General features: G+C 38.3%; 1 protein-coding gene across 6 annotated transcripts; it reads left to right on the top strand.

Annotated features, from left to right (window-relative positions):
* Positions 1-137: 137 nt before the first annotated feature.
* Positions 138-18,400, top strand: dbnlb (drebrin-like b). 6 transcript variants are annotated; one of them, XM_062051442.1, is made up of 15 exons: positions 138-157; positions 4,488-4,543; positions 4,771-4,883; positions 4,960-5,034; positions 5,226-5,375; positions 7,642-7,719; positions 7,901-8,052; positions 8,133-8,187; positions 11,450-11,521; positions 12,409-12,532; positions 12,725-12,841; positions 13,096-13,251; positions 13,420-13,478; positions 13,546-13,630; positions 17,106-18,400. In XM_062051442.1, the coding sequence occupies exons 3-15, from the start codon at positions 4,818-4,820 to the stop codon at positions 17,240-17,242; spliced, it is 1,326 nt and encodes a 441-aa protein (XP_061907426.1). In that variant the 5' UTR covers positions 138-157; positions 4,488-4,543; positions 4,771-4,817; the 3' UTR covers positions 17,243-18,400. The 6 variants fall into 6 exon arrangements, with proteins under 6 accessions (XP_061907426.1, XP_061907427.1, XP_061907425.1 ...); XM_062051441.1 differs by lacking the exon at positions 138-157 and adding an exon at positions 484-690; XM_062051443.1 differs by lacking the exons at positions 138-157; positions 11,450-11,521 and adding an exon at positions 483-690.
* Positions 18,401-19,666: the final 1,266 nt, after the last annotated feature.

Here is a 19,666-nt window from a genome sequence, read left to right as displayed (position 1 = left end):
CAGAAACACAGACTTGCACCAAGGTATTGTCATAGTTTATACGCCAACAAAGGCGGACAAGCCCCGCTTCCCCGCGCTGTCCACGGACGGATGACACCACCACCATGGCTGTAGCCATTAGCAACGCGGGCTTCCTGCCCAGCCAGCGTTGCCAGACGTACGGTAACTGCGGTATTTGTGCAATTATTCCACCCACGTACGCTCAATAAGTGACTAAAAAATACTTGACCCCTCCAACATTAGTAAACATAAACATGATACATTCGTCACTGCACTTGCTGATGCAACGTGTTTAGTGTTGTTTCTTACTGTTCTGTGGCCGCTTTTGTCCAACAGTGGTGTTTATTTAATGGTAAAACGGCATTAAGTACACAATACACGGTCTGTGGTGACGTTACTAAAATCAATTGGTCTTGAGCAGTTTTAAATCGGCAATGTCCTTCAAAACTACATGCGTTAACGCTTCCGGTACGATAATGTGTCATTTCCCGTCTGGCGGTGCAGTTCTCAGGCGGCTGAAAGCAAGCGTCATTACACGCCTCCGACAAGGAAGGGCGCATCCCGGATAGGATAGCGAGCTAGCTGGCTAGCTCAACGCTGCATCACCATGACAGTTAACCTCAGCAAAAACGGCACCGCTTTAACAGCGGCGTATAAAGAAGTCGTTAATGAAAAATCCGACACCAACTGGTAAGCTGGACCATTAACACGCTACAGCTGTAAGGGGGACATTACGTCCGCAATCTCGTTTGGCTAGCAAAGACTACTATAGAGCACTTTAGTCGTCAAAGTAACGGGAAGTTGTCCGCTGTGTTGAGCAAATATTTACTTTTGCTATTTGCGTTAGGTTACTTTGTCAACAATGGTGTGGTTGTGTCATATAATAAGTCAAATTCGACGATAAAGGGTAGGCTAGGCAGAGTTAATCACACCTTTTTAGTAGTAAATTTCTCCACTTTACATTTTGTAAATTTGCTTTGGGTGTTGCCTTTTGTTTTATTTTGAAAAATGAAATATTTGACTATTATTTTAGAGCCCGCTACCCACTTCCTGTTGCACAGTTTGGCGTCTTTGTCAACCTGACGTGCACGTGAACGTCAGCGTTTTTACTTGTTTTAAACAGTGATTTGATTCGATTCACACTTTGTGGTTGCCGATACGATTCAGGGACCATATTCTCATTTTTTAGAACGATACGGAATGCCGATATTATCGGCCATAAATGCTTTAAAATGTAATATCGGAAATGATTGGTATCGGTTTTTTTATTATCTGTATTGGTTTTTTGTTAGTTTTTTAAAACATTTTTTATTAAATCAACATAAAAAACACAAGATACACGTACAATTAGAGCACCAACCCAAAAAACCTACCTCCCCCATTTACACTAATTCACAGAAAAGGGTTGTTTCTTTCTGTTATTAATATTCTGGTTCCTACATTATATATCAATATATATCAATACAGTCTGCAAGGTATACAGTCCGCAAGCACACATGATTGTGCGTGCTGGTAGTCCACTAATAGTACTAACTAGGGCTGCAACTAACGATTAATTTGATAATCGATTAATCTGTCGATTATTACTTCGATTAATAATCGGATAAAAGAGACAAACTACATTTCTATCCTATCCGGTATTTTATTGGAAAAAAAACAGCATACTGGCACCATACTTATTTTGATTATTGTTTCTTGGCTGTTTGTAAATCTTGCAGTTTATAAATAAAGGTTTATTAAAAAAAAATAAAATAAAAAATAAAAAAAGCCTCTGCGCTTAGCGTAGATCCAACAAATCGATGACTAAATTAATCTGCAACTATTTTTATAATCGATTTTCATCGATTTAATCGATTAGTTGTTGCAGCCCTAGTACTAACCTTTAACAGTTAATTTTACTCATTTTCATTCATTACTAGTTTCTATGTAACTGTTTTTATATTGTTTTACTTTATTTTTTATTCAAGAAAATGTTTTTCATTTATTTATCTTATTTTATTTTATTAATTTTTTTTAAAAGGACCTTATCTTCACCATACCTGGTTGTCCAAATTAGGCATAATAATGTGTTAATTCCACGACTGTATACATCGGTATCGGTAATTAAGAGTTGGACAATATCGGATATCGGCAAAAAAGCCATTATCGGACATCCCTAGTTGAAATCGATTCAGTAATCTTTTTAACAAACAAAATAGGTTGATTGGTAACACTAAATTGGCCCTAGTGTGTGAATGTTGTCTGTCTACCTGTGTTGGCCCTGCGATGAGGTGGTGACTTGTCCAGGATGTACCCCGCCTACCGCCCGAATGCAGCTGACATAGGCTCCAGCGACCCCAAAAGGGACAAGCAGTAGAAAATGGATGGATGGAAAATTCAACCAGTGTGACTAAGAAAATACTGGATATTGTACACTGCAGGTGAAGTTTACTAAAACATATTTGTATTTCTTGTAAGGGAATTTAGGTGTAAATGCACCCTGTCGAAGTGGAGGCACGTAAATAAGACCGCCCACAAAACGGCGCATCCGGAAGCGACTGTCAGAAATCGGCTTGAAGATGATCTGTAAAACATTATCTATGCAACATTTTGACCAAAGAAGCACCATTACATGTTATGTAGACCACAAGGAAGTGTTTTACATTTACAAAAAAAATAATCATAATATGACTCCTTTTAATGCGCCCTATAATCTGGTCCGCCTAATATATGAAAAAAGATTCAAATTAGGGATGTCCGATAAAGGCTTTTTTGCCGATATTCCAATATTGTCCAACTCTTAATTACCGATACCGATATATACAGTTGTGGAATTAACACATTATTATGCCTAATTTGGACAACCAGGTATGGTGAAGATAAGGTCCTTTTAAATTAAAAAAAAAAAAAAACAAGATAAATAAATTAAAAACATGTTCTTGAATAAAAAAAGAAAGTAAAACAATATAAAAACAGTTACATAGAAACTAGTAATAAATGAAAATGAGTAAAATTAACTGTTAAAGGTTAGTAGCACTATTAGTGGACCAGCAGCAAGCACAATCATGTGTGCTTACGGACTGTATCCCTTGCAGACTGTATTGATATATATTGATATATATTATGTAGGAACCAGAATATTAATAACAGAAAGAAACAACCCTTTTGTGTGAATGAGTGTAAATGGGGGAGGGAGGTTTTTTGGGTTGGTGCACTATTTGTAAGTGTATCTTGTGTTTTTTATGTTGATTTAATAAAATTTAAAAAAAACGATACGATAATTAAAAAAAACGATACCGATAATTTCAGATATTACATTTTAAACCATTTATCGGCGGATAATATCGGCAGGCCGATATTATCGGACATCTCTAATTAAAATTAGACCATTCATCGGCAGTGCGCCTTATAATCCGGGGGCGCCCTACGGTCCGGAAAATACAGTATATTTGCCGGGTCAAATTATAAATTTTTTTATTATTGGTCGACTTCAAAGTAATGCACTTTCCGGTACAGTTTCTTGAATTTTGATTCGCTGAAAATTTTGTCGATCACAAATACTTAATTTGTTTTCTTTTGTGTTAGTTTTTTAATTAATTAACGTTTATGACAACCTTTTTCCAAAACACAATATAGAATGTGAGATATAACAGGATAATGCATACATTTATCATTTGTTTTCATAATGGTTACGAAAAAGTGGGACCCCAAAAATTTACTGTGGCACTCCATTTTTATGACTTAAAGGGGTCCCAATTTTGAAGATTCCTAGCGCCAACACTGAGACTGCATTGCAAATGAGAGTCAATTTGTCAATAGAAAACAAGATATACCAACCGGACAGCAAAGTTATCATAATCAGCTCGTTTTTAAATTCCACATTAAGAAATACAATTTTACCATCAAACAATTAACATTTATTAACACACACAAAAGTACGGAATTCCCACGTACCGGGAATCAGTACCAATCCCCAAGTGGGAAGTGAGATTTACACAACGTACTATCATCGCACAGCCACACTCGCAGCCATCTGTAGCGCACCACACGTAAATCTGCTTGATCTTGTCCAATGTCTTATCCAAAATTGTGGGGATACGATCTATCTGACTGTCCGTTCTTGCATCATTTCGGCAGCAGATGGCAGAATGACTTAATTGGCTTCATACTGACAGGAAGTAACTGGCTGTGCTCCAACTCATTGCATGACATAAGAACTGTAACTGGGCACCATAAGGCACATGTACCACTAGTTAAATATGTGGGAAGAGTCGGCGCTGCCACCATTTCGCACTCCCATGATGCATTGGACCTGCATTTGCACTGTGGGACGCCAAATAGCACACAGCCTGAGTCAGTTATGTGTTTGTTTATTGTGGTACTTGGCTCCTATCCTATTGGTACATGTAGTTTTTAAGTCATGTACATGCAGGAGAAACATACAACAAACTTCATTTTGGAGGCGTAGAAAGAGCACTTAACAGCTAATTGCAACATCATCTCCTCAGGGCTTTGTTCACCTATGAGGGAAACAGTAATGACATCCGCCTGGCAGATAAGGGAGGTGAGTAGCCGTTTTTATGTTGTCATCGCTTTCCTATTAAATCAACACATTATCAACTTTGTGCTGAAATGTCTCTGTCAGCGTGCAACCGCTGTGCTGGAAGATCAGCACAAAGGATCCGCTTGCCTCTGCTGTCTCAACCATCATTTGCAAAGGGAAAACATGTTCCCGGTTACACAACCAACCACAGCAACCATTTGACTATTCCCACAATGTTTGTGTATCAGACGGAGGGCTGGAGGAGCTGGTGGAGGAGCTAAACAGTGGAAAAATAATGTACGCTTTCTGCCGGGTCCAGGATCCAAACTCTGGTCTGCCTAAATATGTCCTCATCAATTGGGTCAGTGCCGTACTCCCACCATTTTTCCTGTACTGTACACAAACCTGTCATGGCAAATCACTTCTCTGTGTCTTAGACTGGGGAAGGAGTGAATGATTCCAGGAAAGGACTTTGTGCGAATCATGTGAGCTCCATGGCAAATTTTCTTAAGGTAATGCTGCGCTTATTTAAATATACATCTGCTTGTGTTTAAAACTTGCTGAGTTTAACCTTTCGAGGGGCGTCTGTGGAAAAAGGCTTTGTCGGACTCATCCATGTGTCATATATTTCATAGACCAAGCGCTTGGATGGATAAGACCAGCGACTATTTGTTTAATATTAAATTGCGCTTATGCATTTCAGGGGGCCCACGTCACAGTAAACGCCCGTGCCGAAGAGGATGTAGAACCTGAGGTGATCATGCAGAAGGTGGCCAAAGCCTCAGGAGCCAACTACAGTTTCCACAAAGAAGCCTCCAGCCGCTTCCAGGACAGCGGCCCTCAGGGTCCCGTGGTACTGTATATGCCTCCATCTCTACCAACCTCTTTGCACCATGCCAGCATGTTCACATTTAAACACATTTAATTGTGTTAGTCAATATAATGGCCGTCAATATTCCACACGACTGCTTTGCTGATTTTGTGATGAAAACAATTGTCAATTTATTTATCATGCAAGGGGTTACCGTTTGCGGGCTACATTGACTGCAGGAAGGTGTGCAAAGTTTGGTTTGATTTTAAAATTAAGCAATTAGGGTTGCAGCTAAGGCTGGGCGATATGGCTTTTTTTTAATATCTCGATATTTTTAGGCCATATCGCGATACACGATATATATCTCGATATTTTGCCTTAGCCTTGAATGAACACTTGATGCATATAATCACAGCAGTATGATGATGATGTGTCTACATTAAAACATTCTTCTTCATACTGCATTAATATATGCTCATTTTAAACTTTCATGCAGAAAGGGAAATCACAACTAAGTCAATTTACCAAAACTGTATTTATTAAACAGTTATTAAGCAGTGGCACAAACATTCATGTCATTTCAAAACAGAACAAGCAAGATTGTCAGAGACATTTTAAAACAAGCTATGTATAAATGGGACGGCGTGGCGAAGTTGGTAGAGTGGCTGTGCCAGCAATCGGAGTGTTGCTGGTTACTGGGGTTCAATTCCCACCTTCTACCTTCCTAGTCACGTCCGTTGTGTCCTTGGGCAAGACACTTCACCCTTTGCCTCTGATGGCTGCTGGTTAGCGCCTTGCATAGCAGCTCCCGCCATCAGTGTGTGAATGTGTGTGTGAATGGGTAAATGTGGAAATACTGTCAAAGCGCTTTGAGTACCTTGAAGGTAGAAAAGCGCTATACAAGTATAACCCATATTAGTGCACTTTTCTGCATGATGTCACTAAGATGACAAATTTTTGTTTTTGTTTTGTTTGTTTTCGTTATATTTGGATGTAATTGTTGTTTTATATGATATCATTAAGTAAGACTACGTATTATGTTGAAGGGGGCAGGAAAATATAAGATTTTTCTTCATCCTGCTCCTTCTCAGGCATTGGTGTGTAAATGTATAATTGAATAATTGTGGTATAATTGTTTATCGATCAAAGACGCACATCAATAAAGGATATAAATGAAATGAAAAGATGACAAATCAAAACAACACTAAATTAAAGTGCACTTTTTGTACAGAACGCCACTACAATAGTTTAAAACAAAGTGCACTTCTGTGCATGATGTCACACAAGATATTTCAATAACTGTCAAATATAAATGAGCTGCATAATAGGAAGTCAAATTGTGTATGTCCTTCGCTATGTGCTAGGTTCCCGTGGACGTTATCTCCTGATGTCGTGGACTATTTTTTTCATACTGTGTTGATGTGGAAATGGTTGCCTCGGCATTTTGTTGGTGTGGCACCGAACGGAGATGTTGACATGCAGAGTTTCAAGCACTCTTCATTCTCTAGCGGGTGACTTTTCAAATGGTGCTACATATTAGTAGTAATGCTACTTTTTGTAGCAACGCTTTTGCCCAACACTTGACAAATTACGGTTGAAGCCAAACCACCGCCAGACGATGGACCCCGTGCTGTTTTTCTTGGGAATTAATTCTTCCTTCATTTGTTACCAGATTCACACCTTCTTTCTCTCGTATTACCACTCACACCACAGCTAACTTTAGCCATGCCGCTACCTCTTTGCTCAACGAGGGCGTATACGTATGTGACGTATGTAAGAAGGTGCGCTTGTTTATGTCTCTGTGAGAAGGAGAGACTAGAAAGAGTGGGAAGAGCCTGTAGTGTAATGCCTGCAGCTAAAAGCAACTGCGTGAGAACGTATACTCGAATATCACGATATAGTCATTTTCTATATCGCACAGAGACAAACTCGCGATATATCGAGTATATGGATATATCGAGTATATCGAGTATATCGATATATCGCCCAGCCCTAGTTGCAGCTATCGATTATTTTGGTAATCTATTGATTACTGTTACAGTTACAGGTGTGTGCACCTGAATTTGAAGACATTTAGCTCAGATCTGTCTGGTGCGCCTTTGAGTTTGTGTCTTTCCACTTTATTAATTACGCACAGTGTTTGAAAGTGTGGTCGTTGGAATAGTCTCCCTTTTAGAATAAGGTTTTGGTGGTCATCAAAAATGTGTACTGTATTCTAACATGTGTTCAGTTAAACTTGATAACAGAATAGGTTGCATTGCAATGTGTTTTTTCCCTTTTTCACTCAGGTTAGTTGTGCTTGTTCTAGGGTTCTGTTTACCAGAAGACCAACGCTATGTCAGAAATCAGGAAGACCAACAAGGATACATTCTGGGCACAGGCAGAGGTACTGTTGCTCTTCAGGTGTTCACCTACAACCTATTGTATCAGAGACGTGTTTAGACAACAGTATTGTAATACTGCATAAAATACATCATGTCTCACATTGCATTTGTTTGCCCGTTTAACAAGAATTGTCGTTCCCAGAACAGGAATGATTTGTCCATGTCTTTTCTTTTGGCTTCCAGAAAGAGGAGGAGAGACGTCGCTTGGAGGAGAGGCGCAAGGCGGAGGAGGAGCGCCAGCACCTGGAGAGAGAGCGTAAAGACCGGGAAGTCAAGGAGACAGTACAGAGGGACAAACGGGACAAAGAGAGGGCTGTTCAAATTGAGCAACAGAAGTAAGGAGAAACCCAGTGAGAGAATTGATTGTTTTTTAAAATCCAAATGGGCCTAATTTAAAACGGTTGTTGTGTTACAGGAAGTACCAGCAGAAGCAGGAGGCGGAGAGCCGAGAGCAACAGAAACAACGCAGGGTGAGTCTCAGCCTGCTCTTATTTTAGGCAATAAATGCTAAGGAACAGAACATTTCAACTGGATGACCGCAGCAGTTAATCTTTTATATGTTCTAGTGCAGGGGCGTCACACTCATTTTTCCCTGGGCCACATTGCAATTACGGTAGCCCTCAAAGTGTCGTTTCATGATATTATTACACAATTTATCAACAAACTGACAGAAAACTGGCTTTGGAATCACAAGTCAAAATGACAAGAAGATATTAAAGTTCAAATAGTTTAGAATTTATTTCAAAAAGGGTTCCAATAACAAAAAAAAAACTTGGAATAGCTTGTAGCATTAAATAATATCGAGTTGCATTTGCATGCGGTACATTTGTTTTTCTGTCAAGATTGAAATGCATTTATCAAGAAAGATGAAATGCTTTTATTGACACACAGGATTGGCCTAGGTATGAATTTGGACAGTTCCGATCCCTGTTCCTCGTTTCAATTCTGGTTCCCAGTGATTCTCGATTCCGTTCTTTTAAGAAGCAGTTTTAAAAGTGTACATACATTTCTCACGAGGCTATTTTCAAGTAGTATATAAATTAGAGTTGTACGGTATACCGGTATATATGAATTCAAAATATGCTGCCTTTGAAAAATACATTTTTGCAAATAATGCCATGACAGCGCGCTGTGTTGATATTGCTGGTAATATCAGCCGAGACGCATGTTAGTCAACATACACGCACACAACACTTGCAAGCAGATACAGGATGAAGACAGTAGAGTCAGAATGGACGTATTTTGGCTTTAAAACTAACGACGAATGGTGAAGCTATAAACACTGAGGCGCCACTCTGCTTGCGGTGCTTTAAAACATTGCTTGGTAGCTAGGTAGGAGCTTACATCCATCCACAGTGTTTTAGATACTTCTAAATCACTAAACCACGCCTCAAATAAACTAACTTTTTTACAAGTATCATCCCTGCATGACATGCGAAAACATGATTCACTACACATGGTAGGAGGACACAGTAGCTAACCGCTCACAGCAAAATGTAAACAAATGTGGGGGTCGATACAAATATCGACTGTAACGATAACAAGTACAGGACCTGTATCTCGTCGATACTACAATGATTACACTGATATTTTTTATCATTACAAAACTTTTGTCTTTATTTTTTTATTCTTTATAAAGTCAGGAAATATGTCCCTGGACACGGGAGAACTTAAAGTATGACCAATGTATGACCCTGTAACTACTTGCATTGGATCAATAACCAAATTTGTAGTATCAACCAAAACTTAATAAAGTATCCGAACAACAGCTGAATAAGTGCTTATTATATTTTAATAGAAGTGTAGATAGAAAATGTTAAAACAGAAAGTAACCAGATATTAACAATAAATGAACAAGTAGATTAATGCATGCCTGCTTCTGCTTGCTTGTAACATATTTAGCCTCGTCCTCCAGTGATTATAATCAAACTAATTTTCATTGAAGGCCACATTACAGCAATAGCTGCTCTCAGAGGGCCACATGTAACAATTGATTTTCAATATATCATCGCCTAATGATATTATTACACAATTGCTTAAGCATTTGATTATTTTATTTTTTTTAATGTTTAACAAAATGGTTAACTTGCTTTGAAATCATAAGCAGATATTTCGTTTTTTTATCTTGACAAATTTTGGGGGGAATATAAGTTAATATTATGTTTTTTTTCCGTGAACAGATATTAAAGTTTAAAAGACATACCATTTTACACAGTACATGCAATTTTTCTGTCAAAAAACCCTAATTTATTTAGTTAGAAAAATTAAGTGCTTTATTTATGCACATTATTTCCATGCTTTCGCGGCCCACATATAACAATGTGACAGGCCATATCTGGCCCTCGGGCCATGAATTTGACACATGTGCCTTAAAAAGAAACTTGTTTTTTTACCTCATTGGAGAATTATTGACTTAAGGGAGCAATTCCACACGGTGTATGGTGATAGACATGTGCTTAGCCACCTCTATGGAATGTGCATCAGAAATAGAAATTGATGTTTAAAAATTTGGACGGTTTGACAAGCATCGGATTGTAAGACCCGGTTCTCATCGACGGTCGTTGCCCAACCTTTGTCGCACATCATTTGCATGCTTTCACAGGCCACATAAAATGGCGGGCCAGATGTGACCCCCAGGCCTTGAGTTTGACACCTGTGTTCAAGTTGTTAAATTTCCAACAGTAAGGTATTGATTGTGTGCGGACAACTGTTTATAAATGATTTTAGTCGGCGCTACCAAAAACATGCTATTTTTTTGTGTGGAGCTTTTTTGCTTAGAAAGTACGAGAAGCACTTTTGCGCGCATGTATTTATCCCCTCATTCTCACAGCTCAGATGTGTACAGCTGTATGTCTACATATACACACAACTCTGCACTTGTCCAATGTAATAGACGCCATACAGTGGCTATAACATTAGGGAAAGGGCAAGGACACAAACTTAGTCACATTGGTACATCACACAAGGTTAGCATATTCACAAAAAAAAAAAAAAAGATAAAACTTACAGCTTCCACATCTGTAGCTGACTGACAGATAGCTGACATAGCTCCAGGCTTTATTTTAAGATGTTTAGTGAAGCCTCTCTTTTTTGGGGGGGGCTAACACAGTTGTCCTCTGTTAAGGAGTGGGCGTATACATGGGCTAGGTTCATCGAGCTACGGGCGTGTCAGAGGCCATATGTCCATGAGGAAGGAGGTTATACCCTTTTATTATATATATATATATATATATATATATATATATATATATATATATATATATATATATATACATATTTTATATTGCTACTACGGTACATTTTTAGTCTACTTTACACCTGCATTATCTTTTCCATCCTTTGTAACTGAGCTACTGTGTGGAACAATTTCCCTTGTGGGTCATTAAAGTTTGTCTAAGTCTTTATGACACCATGATCCTTAAAAATCACAAGTGAGGGAGTTAATCCATTTTTTTTTTCATTTGGTGGTCAAAAACAAGCTTAAGGACACTGATAATTGGAATAGCATAATAAAAAGGCACCTTGGTGTGACCCAATCCTAGAACAACCCTTTCTTGCAGTGTATATTTGTTTTTGGTTTGTTACAAATTTGTGGGGGGGGGAAATGGTCTTGTTACGCAACACACAAATGTCCACTGAAGAGGACGGTGGCTCCCTACATATTAGGGGACTTTGTAACTAAGTCCGTGCAAGTTGTGCATGGGCTTTCAACATGAATGTCGCCACCATCAGGAGGAGCAGGAAGAGAACCAGGCAGACCAGAAGAACGCAGTCAGACGAGATGAATCAGGGGAAAAAGCCAATGTGAGTCGCCCCTTGCCTCAAAAGTGCTCTCTTCTGTGTTTATCTTTCTAGGGGGCTTTTCTCACTACTACTTCCTTCTTGTGGAACAAATATATGTACAGTGGAACCTCTGAAGGAAACTGGCTTTTGGTGGAGCAAATGTACTATTTTCTTCAAACAACAATAATCTGTTACTGGGTATTGACTTTTATTAAGGAAGTGTATTGATTATGCTGCTATATAAAATCTTTAGTGACTGTACAGGCAATGTTTTAAGTAATTGAGGCATCTGAAAAATCAGTGTAAACATATGTCCACTATTGGAAAAAGAGAACTCAACTTTGTCATATTGTACTGAGCAGCCAGGACAAAGGATCTGTGTACCACTTTACAAAAAAGTCACTTCCCTAGCCCTCATATTTTTACTTTGGCTTGTCATTACTTGTGTTGGCATTTATAGTATGAGTCAAAGAAAAGGCCATGCAAACACAAGCCAAGGTATACTGTACAGTATTTTGTATTTCTATAGTGTTTTGTATATTGTACAGGATTGCTTATTATTTTTATTGGATAGTAGTCTGTTTATTTCAATTGTTAGTTTTTTTCTTTATTGCCTGTTGTGTAATTTATTTTATTTTATTATTTATTTATTTTTACCCCATATTTGTTCCCACTACCGCACCTTAAATTGGAGTCCTTAATCTCGTTATATGCAAATATAATGACAATAAAGTCCATTCTATTCTATTCTATTCTAATCCATTGAAACATGCTGACATCTCGCTTTTTGAGATGCACGACCACTTTCTAAGTTCTCGTTTGTTTCAACCAGTTTAAGGTTTTGAGATGTTCCACTGTAAATGTATTGTTTTATTGTTTATTGTCTTAATAGCCATGTTTCTCTTTAGGAGGCAGCCTCTCTCATCTCTCAGCGAGCTATGAACCCCAGAGAGATGTTCAAGCAGAGAGAGAGGGGAATAACTCCCGATGAGTCAAATGTGCCCTCTGGTGCCCCCGCGAGCGCCCAACCAGGTATCCTCACCGTATACGCCGCCGTTGCTTTAAATGTCAGTCACTTCTTCTTTTCCACTCTCTAGTAGTGGAGGCTTCTACCTGGGTTCTTTTGTAGAGCTCTTACCTGTCCATGATTACGTGTCTGTTTCCATCATGTGTCTCCTTTTTTTTTCTCCTGCACTTGTGCATGATTGGGATGTCCCCACTCAGGGCGTCTGCAAAGCCCTTTTCTTTCTAAGCAAACGTACCAACCTGAGCAGGCCAGCTCTCCTCAGCGCCAAGCTTCCCCTGTGCCGGCAGGCTCCGCGTCCCCTGTCCATGCTGCAGGTGTGAGCTTACACACACACACACACACACACAGACACTCACCATACTCAAGCTCCTTGCTTTTTAGTTGCTTTTTATTTCTGTCATTGCTCATGTCATCGTTGTACAATCAACTTCCCATTGTGCGTTTCAATCAATCAGGACATTTTTGTTGGCCATCAATGCCCTCATGTGTGTTACTGGTGGTGGTTTCCATCCTGTGTGAGCTTCTGAGTTTTCCATGCATGTCTGTGCTTGTGTTTTTGGGCGATAAGAACCAGATGTGGATGATGGACAGTCCAGGTGTGAGTATGACGCGCAGGAGGCGGCCCCTGAGTTTGAAGCACAGGAGGCGGCTCCTAAATATGAAGCACAGGGGGCGGCCCCTGAGTATGAAGCGCAGGAGGCGGCCCCTGAGGAGCACTTGAAAGGTGGGGCACCAGCTGTAGTCTTCACCACTAAACCGTGCCTCTCATTGGTTTTGTAAACATTTGTCATCTGCACTTCCTCTCATGAGCCTCTCTGGCAGTTTTTAGGATCTGCTGCCATCTTGTGGTAGACACACATAACAAGAAATATTTGTTTACCTTTTTAAACAGAGGAGATGCCAGCTGCCACTGTCTGTGCAGAGGACCCTGTATATGAAGAGCCTGCTCAGGTCTTTATATATTTTCAGCAAAAAAAGTCTATTATGAAGGCAATGACCTCATTCAGTTATCCTGTAGGTTGAAGAGAACAACTCCGAGGTGACTGCTAACGAGTCGTCCGAGAAAAGCATCTCTGCTCGGGCCTTGTACGACTACCAGGCTGGTAGGCTTCAATTCTCATTTCTTTCTTACCCATCTGGGAACAAAGGCTGCCTTTTGTGTCATTTAAATAATTTTTGCTGTAATTTTTTTTTTAAATTTCATAAAAAACATTTAGAATTTTTATAAAAATTTTTTTTACTTTTTTTGCTCAGATCTCGGTCAACCTTAACACTAAACAAAAATATTAAACATTAAATTTTTTATTTGACCCTTTTGAAGGCCTTATGATCAAATTAGGTCACAGTTTGCGATTAGTATAAATTTGCATAATCTGAGTTATTTTACTAATTCAAACCTGCCATTTATCTGATCAAAAGGCCTTTAAAAGGTTCAAAATTTGGGCTGGGACGATTTGTCAATGGTGACAGAAATAGGAAGTTGACACCATGTACCCTGTATCAAATCGTTGAAATGGCCGCAGACGGACAAAAACATTCCACTAGTGGAGTAAAATGGCTCTTTAAGTCATTTTCATTTGTATCCCAGACCAAACTACATGCATTTAAAGTTTCTACATGCAAGAAAATCGTTGATGTATTTTGGCCGATTTTTTTTTGTAGAATTTGTTGTACCACTACACTAAAAAACAGATAAATAAATAAAATCAACATATCGATAGATTAATTGATCAGGGTTTCCATGGGGCATTAAAAGAATTAGAAGTCATTAAATTGATTTAGCTAAAATTAAGGCTTTAAATGGCATTAAATATGATGTCCATAGGCAATAAAAAAATGTAATACAATTGTAGGACTGGGCCCATACATGAACATTAACTTGGTAACATTGTTGTCAATGATACATTGCTACGTCTGTCTGTGTGTTTCTGGATAAAAGGTATTTTAATGTCCAAAAGCGAGAAAAGCGCTGTCTTCATAGCGGACACTTTGCTGGATGGCAAAATCAAAGGCCTGTGGGGGCCCAAACTTTTTCATTCTTTCACCACCGTAGGCGTGTAGTCCTTAACTATGACATCATGTCATGTTAATGAGGAAGCTGAGCTTGTTTCATACACGACTTCTTTATTTCAGTCTCCACTTCAACACACATGAGATAACTTGGCTAACTCTAGTGACAGACACCTCACGTGACCTATGGTGGCCTAGGATGGACACCTAAGGCAATTATCACAACAGAGCACAGTTCCTATTTTCTGACATTCCCACAGTAAATAAAGAGTTCCTTCAGCTGCCTGACACTTTATACATAACTTGCCCTTTAATGTACCCCTTTTAAACAACTGTGAGGGTGTAAAATACAATCTATTCAAGATTATTAATTAACTCGGGTTTATTTTTAATGCATCTAAAGGTTGTATTGGCATGTTTCCAAAATTTCCTAAAAGAAATGTAAATCATCCATCTCCAAACACATGCATCATTTACTACATTCCTAGTAGTATATAGTTATTTATTATTCCATAAATTTAAAAAAAATTGTATCCTGAATAAAAAAGACTGTCCTCCAGTTTGTGGCTATTAAAAGGCATATTTTAGAAGATACTAATTTTTACAGCATGTTTCTAAAGATTTTAAAAAATGGCTTCTGGGCAATGTTCCCTCTAATTTTTGGTGTCTCTGAGTAAATACAAAAACTGCAAGAGCACAGTGTGAACAGATGTGCATACTGTGGCCACACCAGCATCACACCTGTCCCAAACCTGACTTAAAAAATGTAATCTCTTATTATGATAATCAAATGACATAAGTCATTTTCATGAGATTTTCTAATTTAAGTGATTTGGCCCACTTACAATGAAAATAACCAAAAAAATCAGGTTTTTCATGAGTATGCACCAGCGTGTTTGGGTGGGGGTCCTACTTTGGAAATAATCTTCACCCCTTTCAGAGATCTCATTTAAATTCCCCTTAAAACATTCTCATGTTGCACAATGAAATGTAAACATGGTATGTAACTTTCTGTCTGTAAAATATATCTTTTTATGGGCATTTCTGTAATATAGTAACAGCATTTCATGAATAATATCCATAAATTAACATTCTTAATAAATGACAGTAGAATAAGCACACAAAATTACCAGTTTTGCTAGATTTTCATTTTGTACTAATGTTTTTGTTCTGGTTACGGCTGAAAATAAAAAGTTTTTGCTCCGTAAAAGTGATCGATGGAATTGATATCCTCTTTAAAGAGTCTCGAAAGACGTCACAATGAACAGTTTTGAGGATCATTGTTTTATCTGTTAGGGCCGCTTGTCATCACCTGTCACTCACAGTTCCATTGCAAAAGCTTATTTTCTTTACAGTTCAGATTGTATTTTATTTTGTGCGCGACATAGATTTGCTGTGCGCAGAGGACACATCAGAACGTTGCTTATGGGTATATTGATCAGCTAATTTAAAATCAAATGTTTATTTAGAAGGCTTAAGTGCAGTTCCTCTTTAATCATTTTGATTGAAGGTCCAGTGTGATGATTGATAGACATAACTTTTGAATTGGCTATTGTCTTCGGCTGTGCATGAAGTCATGATACCGGATGCTACTATAGAAAAAATAAATAAATAAAAATACATTCTCAAATAAAACAGTCTTGCGAGCCTATTCTAACTCACTAGATAGTAACAATTAATGTAAACTTTTTAATTATTCAACACTATTATTGTCTAATGCTTACAATTATGTGTGTATGCAGTCAAATGTAAGCTTTTGACCATATATAATAACCATCATTATTTTTAAGTGGCATTAAAAATAACATTAAAAAAGCATTAAATTAGATTGGCTGATACCTGTAGAAATCCTGTTGATTCAAGAAGTATTGTTTTCATGCAACCCTAGTCAAAAAAAAATAGCATGTTTAATATATTTGTTTAGGACTGAAGTTTATTGAGAAATTTGAACAAAAAAGTAAAAAATAAATGATTAATAATTCATCCAAAATGTGTTTGCGCCCTTTAAAAACTTAAGGACTTTACTTTTTGGTTTTTTTAGGCCAAAATGGTCATTTATTTGAATTGGAGATGTTTTGTCATTGTGTATATAAGCCTGGCCCACCTCCATAAGGACCATACATGTTTGTTGTCCTCGCGTCTCGCCGTTAAACAGTAGTATTTAAGAGAGTTCACTCGGGGCATCAGGTTCAGCACCCGGCAGCGTTTGTTCCAAAGCGAAAATAAAATTAAATGGAGTGAGCCCTCTTGTCATCTACTATCTTTGTCAAGGGGAGGTGGAGTTGCAACCATACAAGCTCCATGTCCAAGTCAGCCTTGATATTTAGTCAACATTGGTCAGATGTAGTGTTTATTTGTAGCAGTCAGTCATGTTTTACCGGTGTGGCGCCACAGTGAAGTAAATAACAGGAATGTTCTCATGATGTCGATTGGGGAGTTGTTCTCAACATCCACTAATTATACATTTTCCTACTTTTTTGTCCATTGCCAATTACACCAATGTTGTTTGGCTTTAAAGATAATGAAAGAAAGAAAACACTGAAAAGTCTCATCTTTTTTATTCCCTAGCCGACGACACTGAGATTTCCTTCGATCCCGATGATATCATCACAGGGATCGAGATGATAGACGAGGGATGGTGGAGAGGTTACGGCCCCGACGGCCATTTTGGAATGTTCCCAGCCAACTATGTGGAGCTGGTGTAAGCCTGCACACGTCTCTAGATCACACAGGGAAGTTCCCGCATGACGGACCAACGAATGGACAGCAAACTTGGGCCAGAACATTTCAAATCGATGATCATTTCAAGCCAGCTCCATGTACGTGTTTTAAAAAAGGTAAACGACCCCTTATCACTTTACCTCTAAATGTGACTAGAGCCTTTTTTTGATACCTGAAACAATTGTCAGCATAAACTGTTTTTCTGGTCCTCATCCCATTCAAAGTGACTTATCGGTCAGGTATTATTTTATTCTTGTCGTAGCAACATCAGCATCTCCTGTGTGATCCAGGAAAACATATTCAAAGATGGCGGTACTAATTGAACTTAATTCTATATATTTTGTTTATTGTTGATTTTTTTTTTCTCACAAGACCAAATGTCCCTTTGATGTGACTGACCTTATATCATGTATGCATTTCAAACTGTTTCAGACTGGTTGAAGTGAATATTTAAAGAGAAAAAAAAATCACATTTTATGCTCTCCTTTGGGTGGTTGACTGTTTTGACGTGAGGTGGTGCTGACTGAATACCTAATTACCTTGGTATGCGCGTGTCCTTTCCTTTCAATCATCTTTTCTTAGATGAGCTATGAGACGAAAATGTTTAAATCAGGATGTTTTTTCATGCACTTAAGCCTAAATTATTCATCCAAATTTTGAGTTAAAGTGAATTATATTTGTTTGATATCTTGCTTTTTTTAAAACCACATTCTCAATACAGACCTAATCAATGTCCTGGAGAAAAAGTATGCTAGAAGTTACCAGGATCATTTTAAAATACATTTTGAAGATGCAAAAAGTGTTTTTTTTTCCACATTTCAACTTCGTACATCTAAGAGATACCTGTTCATATAATTTAAAAAAATCACTTTAACCCTAAATTTGCCCTGCATAAATCATTTTAGGCTTATCTGCAGATGTTTCGTTGTGGTAATGAGGCCAGTTCTGACTAGGGGGGAAAAAAGCCTTCTGTGACATTTTAGAAGATCACAAAATGTATTTGATTTTGGAACAACATTGTAGCGTATGAAAATATGATTCGCAATCTGTTGACCAAAAGAAACCAAATTTGGACTATAGCATTGTTTATCATGAAAAGAGTCTATTGTGATGCATCCTTTGTAATAAAACAAATAAATACACTTTGTGGTCATATCTCTTCACATTTAGATTACCACAAAAAAATAAATAAAAGGGATTTTCAGAAGTTTAACAGGAACCCAGCTGTTTAGATAAAACCTCTTCAATCAGCTTCCTGGAATGAAATACGACCTGGGGACTTTACCCAGCAGTGAATTGGTTTCATTTCACTTGAAAAACACTCGTTACGTCTACTACCTGCTTTGAAGTACTTGAATACGGCATAACGAGCGTGTGCCTGTTTCCATGTCATGGTGTTTTCCACACATCCTCATGTTGATCGACTGGCAGTATATGCGTATGAGAACGCTGCACATTTCCAACACTTACTCTACAACATAAACGTTCATCTTACTTGCAAATGAAACTCACACCACATACAAACCCCGTTTCCATATAAGTTGGGAAATTGTGTTAGATGTAAATATAAACGGAATACAATGATTTGCAAATCATTTTCAACCCATATTCAGTTGAATATGCTACAAAGACATTTGATGTTCAAACTGATAAAAAAAATAAAAAAATGTGCAAATAATCATTAACTTTAGAATTTGATGCCAGCAACACGTGACAAAAAAGTTGGGAAAGGTGGCAATAAATACTGATAAAGTTGAGGAATGCTCATCAAACACTTATTTGGAACATCCCACAGGTGAACAGGCAAATTGGGAACAGGTGGGTGCCATGATTGGGTATAAAAGTGGATTCCATGAAATGCTCAGTCATTCACAAACAAGGATGGGGCGAGGGTCACCACTTTGTCAACAAATGTGTGAGCAAATTGTTGAACGGTTTAAGAAAAACCTTTCTCAACCAGCTATTGCAAGGAATTTAGGGATGTCACCATCTACGGTCCGTAATATCATCAAAGGGTTCAGAGAATCTGGAGAAGGAAAAGCTACTTGTTAAAAAAGTTGCTAAGCTACTGGGGAATGTTGTTAGGCTACGTAGCTTAGCTACATGTAGCTTGTTACTGCTGATCACTGGTAACTCTACGTCTTTATAAAAGCCTCTCCTAACCTCGCCAACAAGTTTGTTGTTCGGACTCAAGTCTGCACGGATGCACCTGGGGATAGGTTGATTGACTAAAACTGGTCGTAGTGTGTGAATGTTGTCTATCTGTGTTGGCCCTGTAATGAGGTGGCGACTTGTCCCGTGGTACAAACACCCTGCTTTCCGCCCGAGTGCAGCTGGGATGGGCTCGAGCAGCCCCCGCTACCCAGATAGGGACAAGCGGTAGAAAATGGATGGATGGATGAATAGAA

Source organism: Entelurus aequoreus, linkage group LG06 (assembly GCF_033978785.1).
Source record: "Entelurus aequoreus isolate RoL-2023_Sb linkage group LG06, RoL_Eaeq_v1.1, whole genome shotgun sequence".
NCBI lineage: Eukaryota > Metazoa > Chordata > Actinopteri > Syngnathiformes > Syngnathidae > Entelurus > Entelurus aequoreus.
Note: the sequence above shows the minus strand (reverse complement) of the source record. Positions and strands in the feature narration are given on the sequence as shown.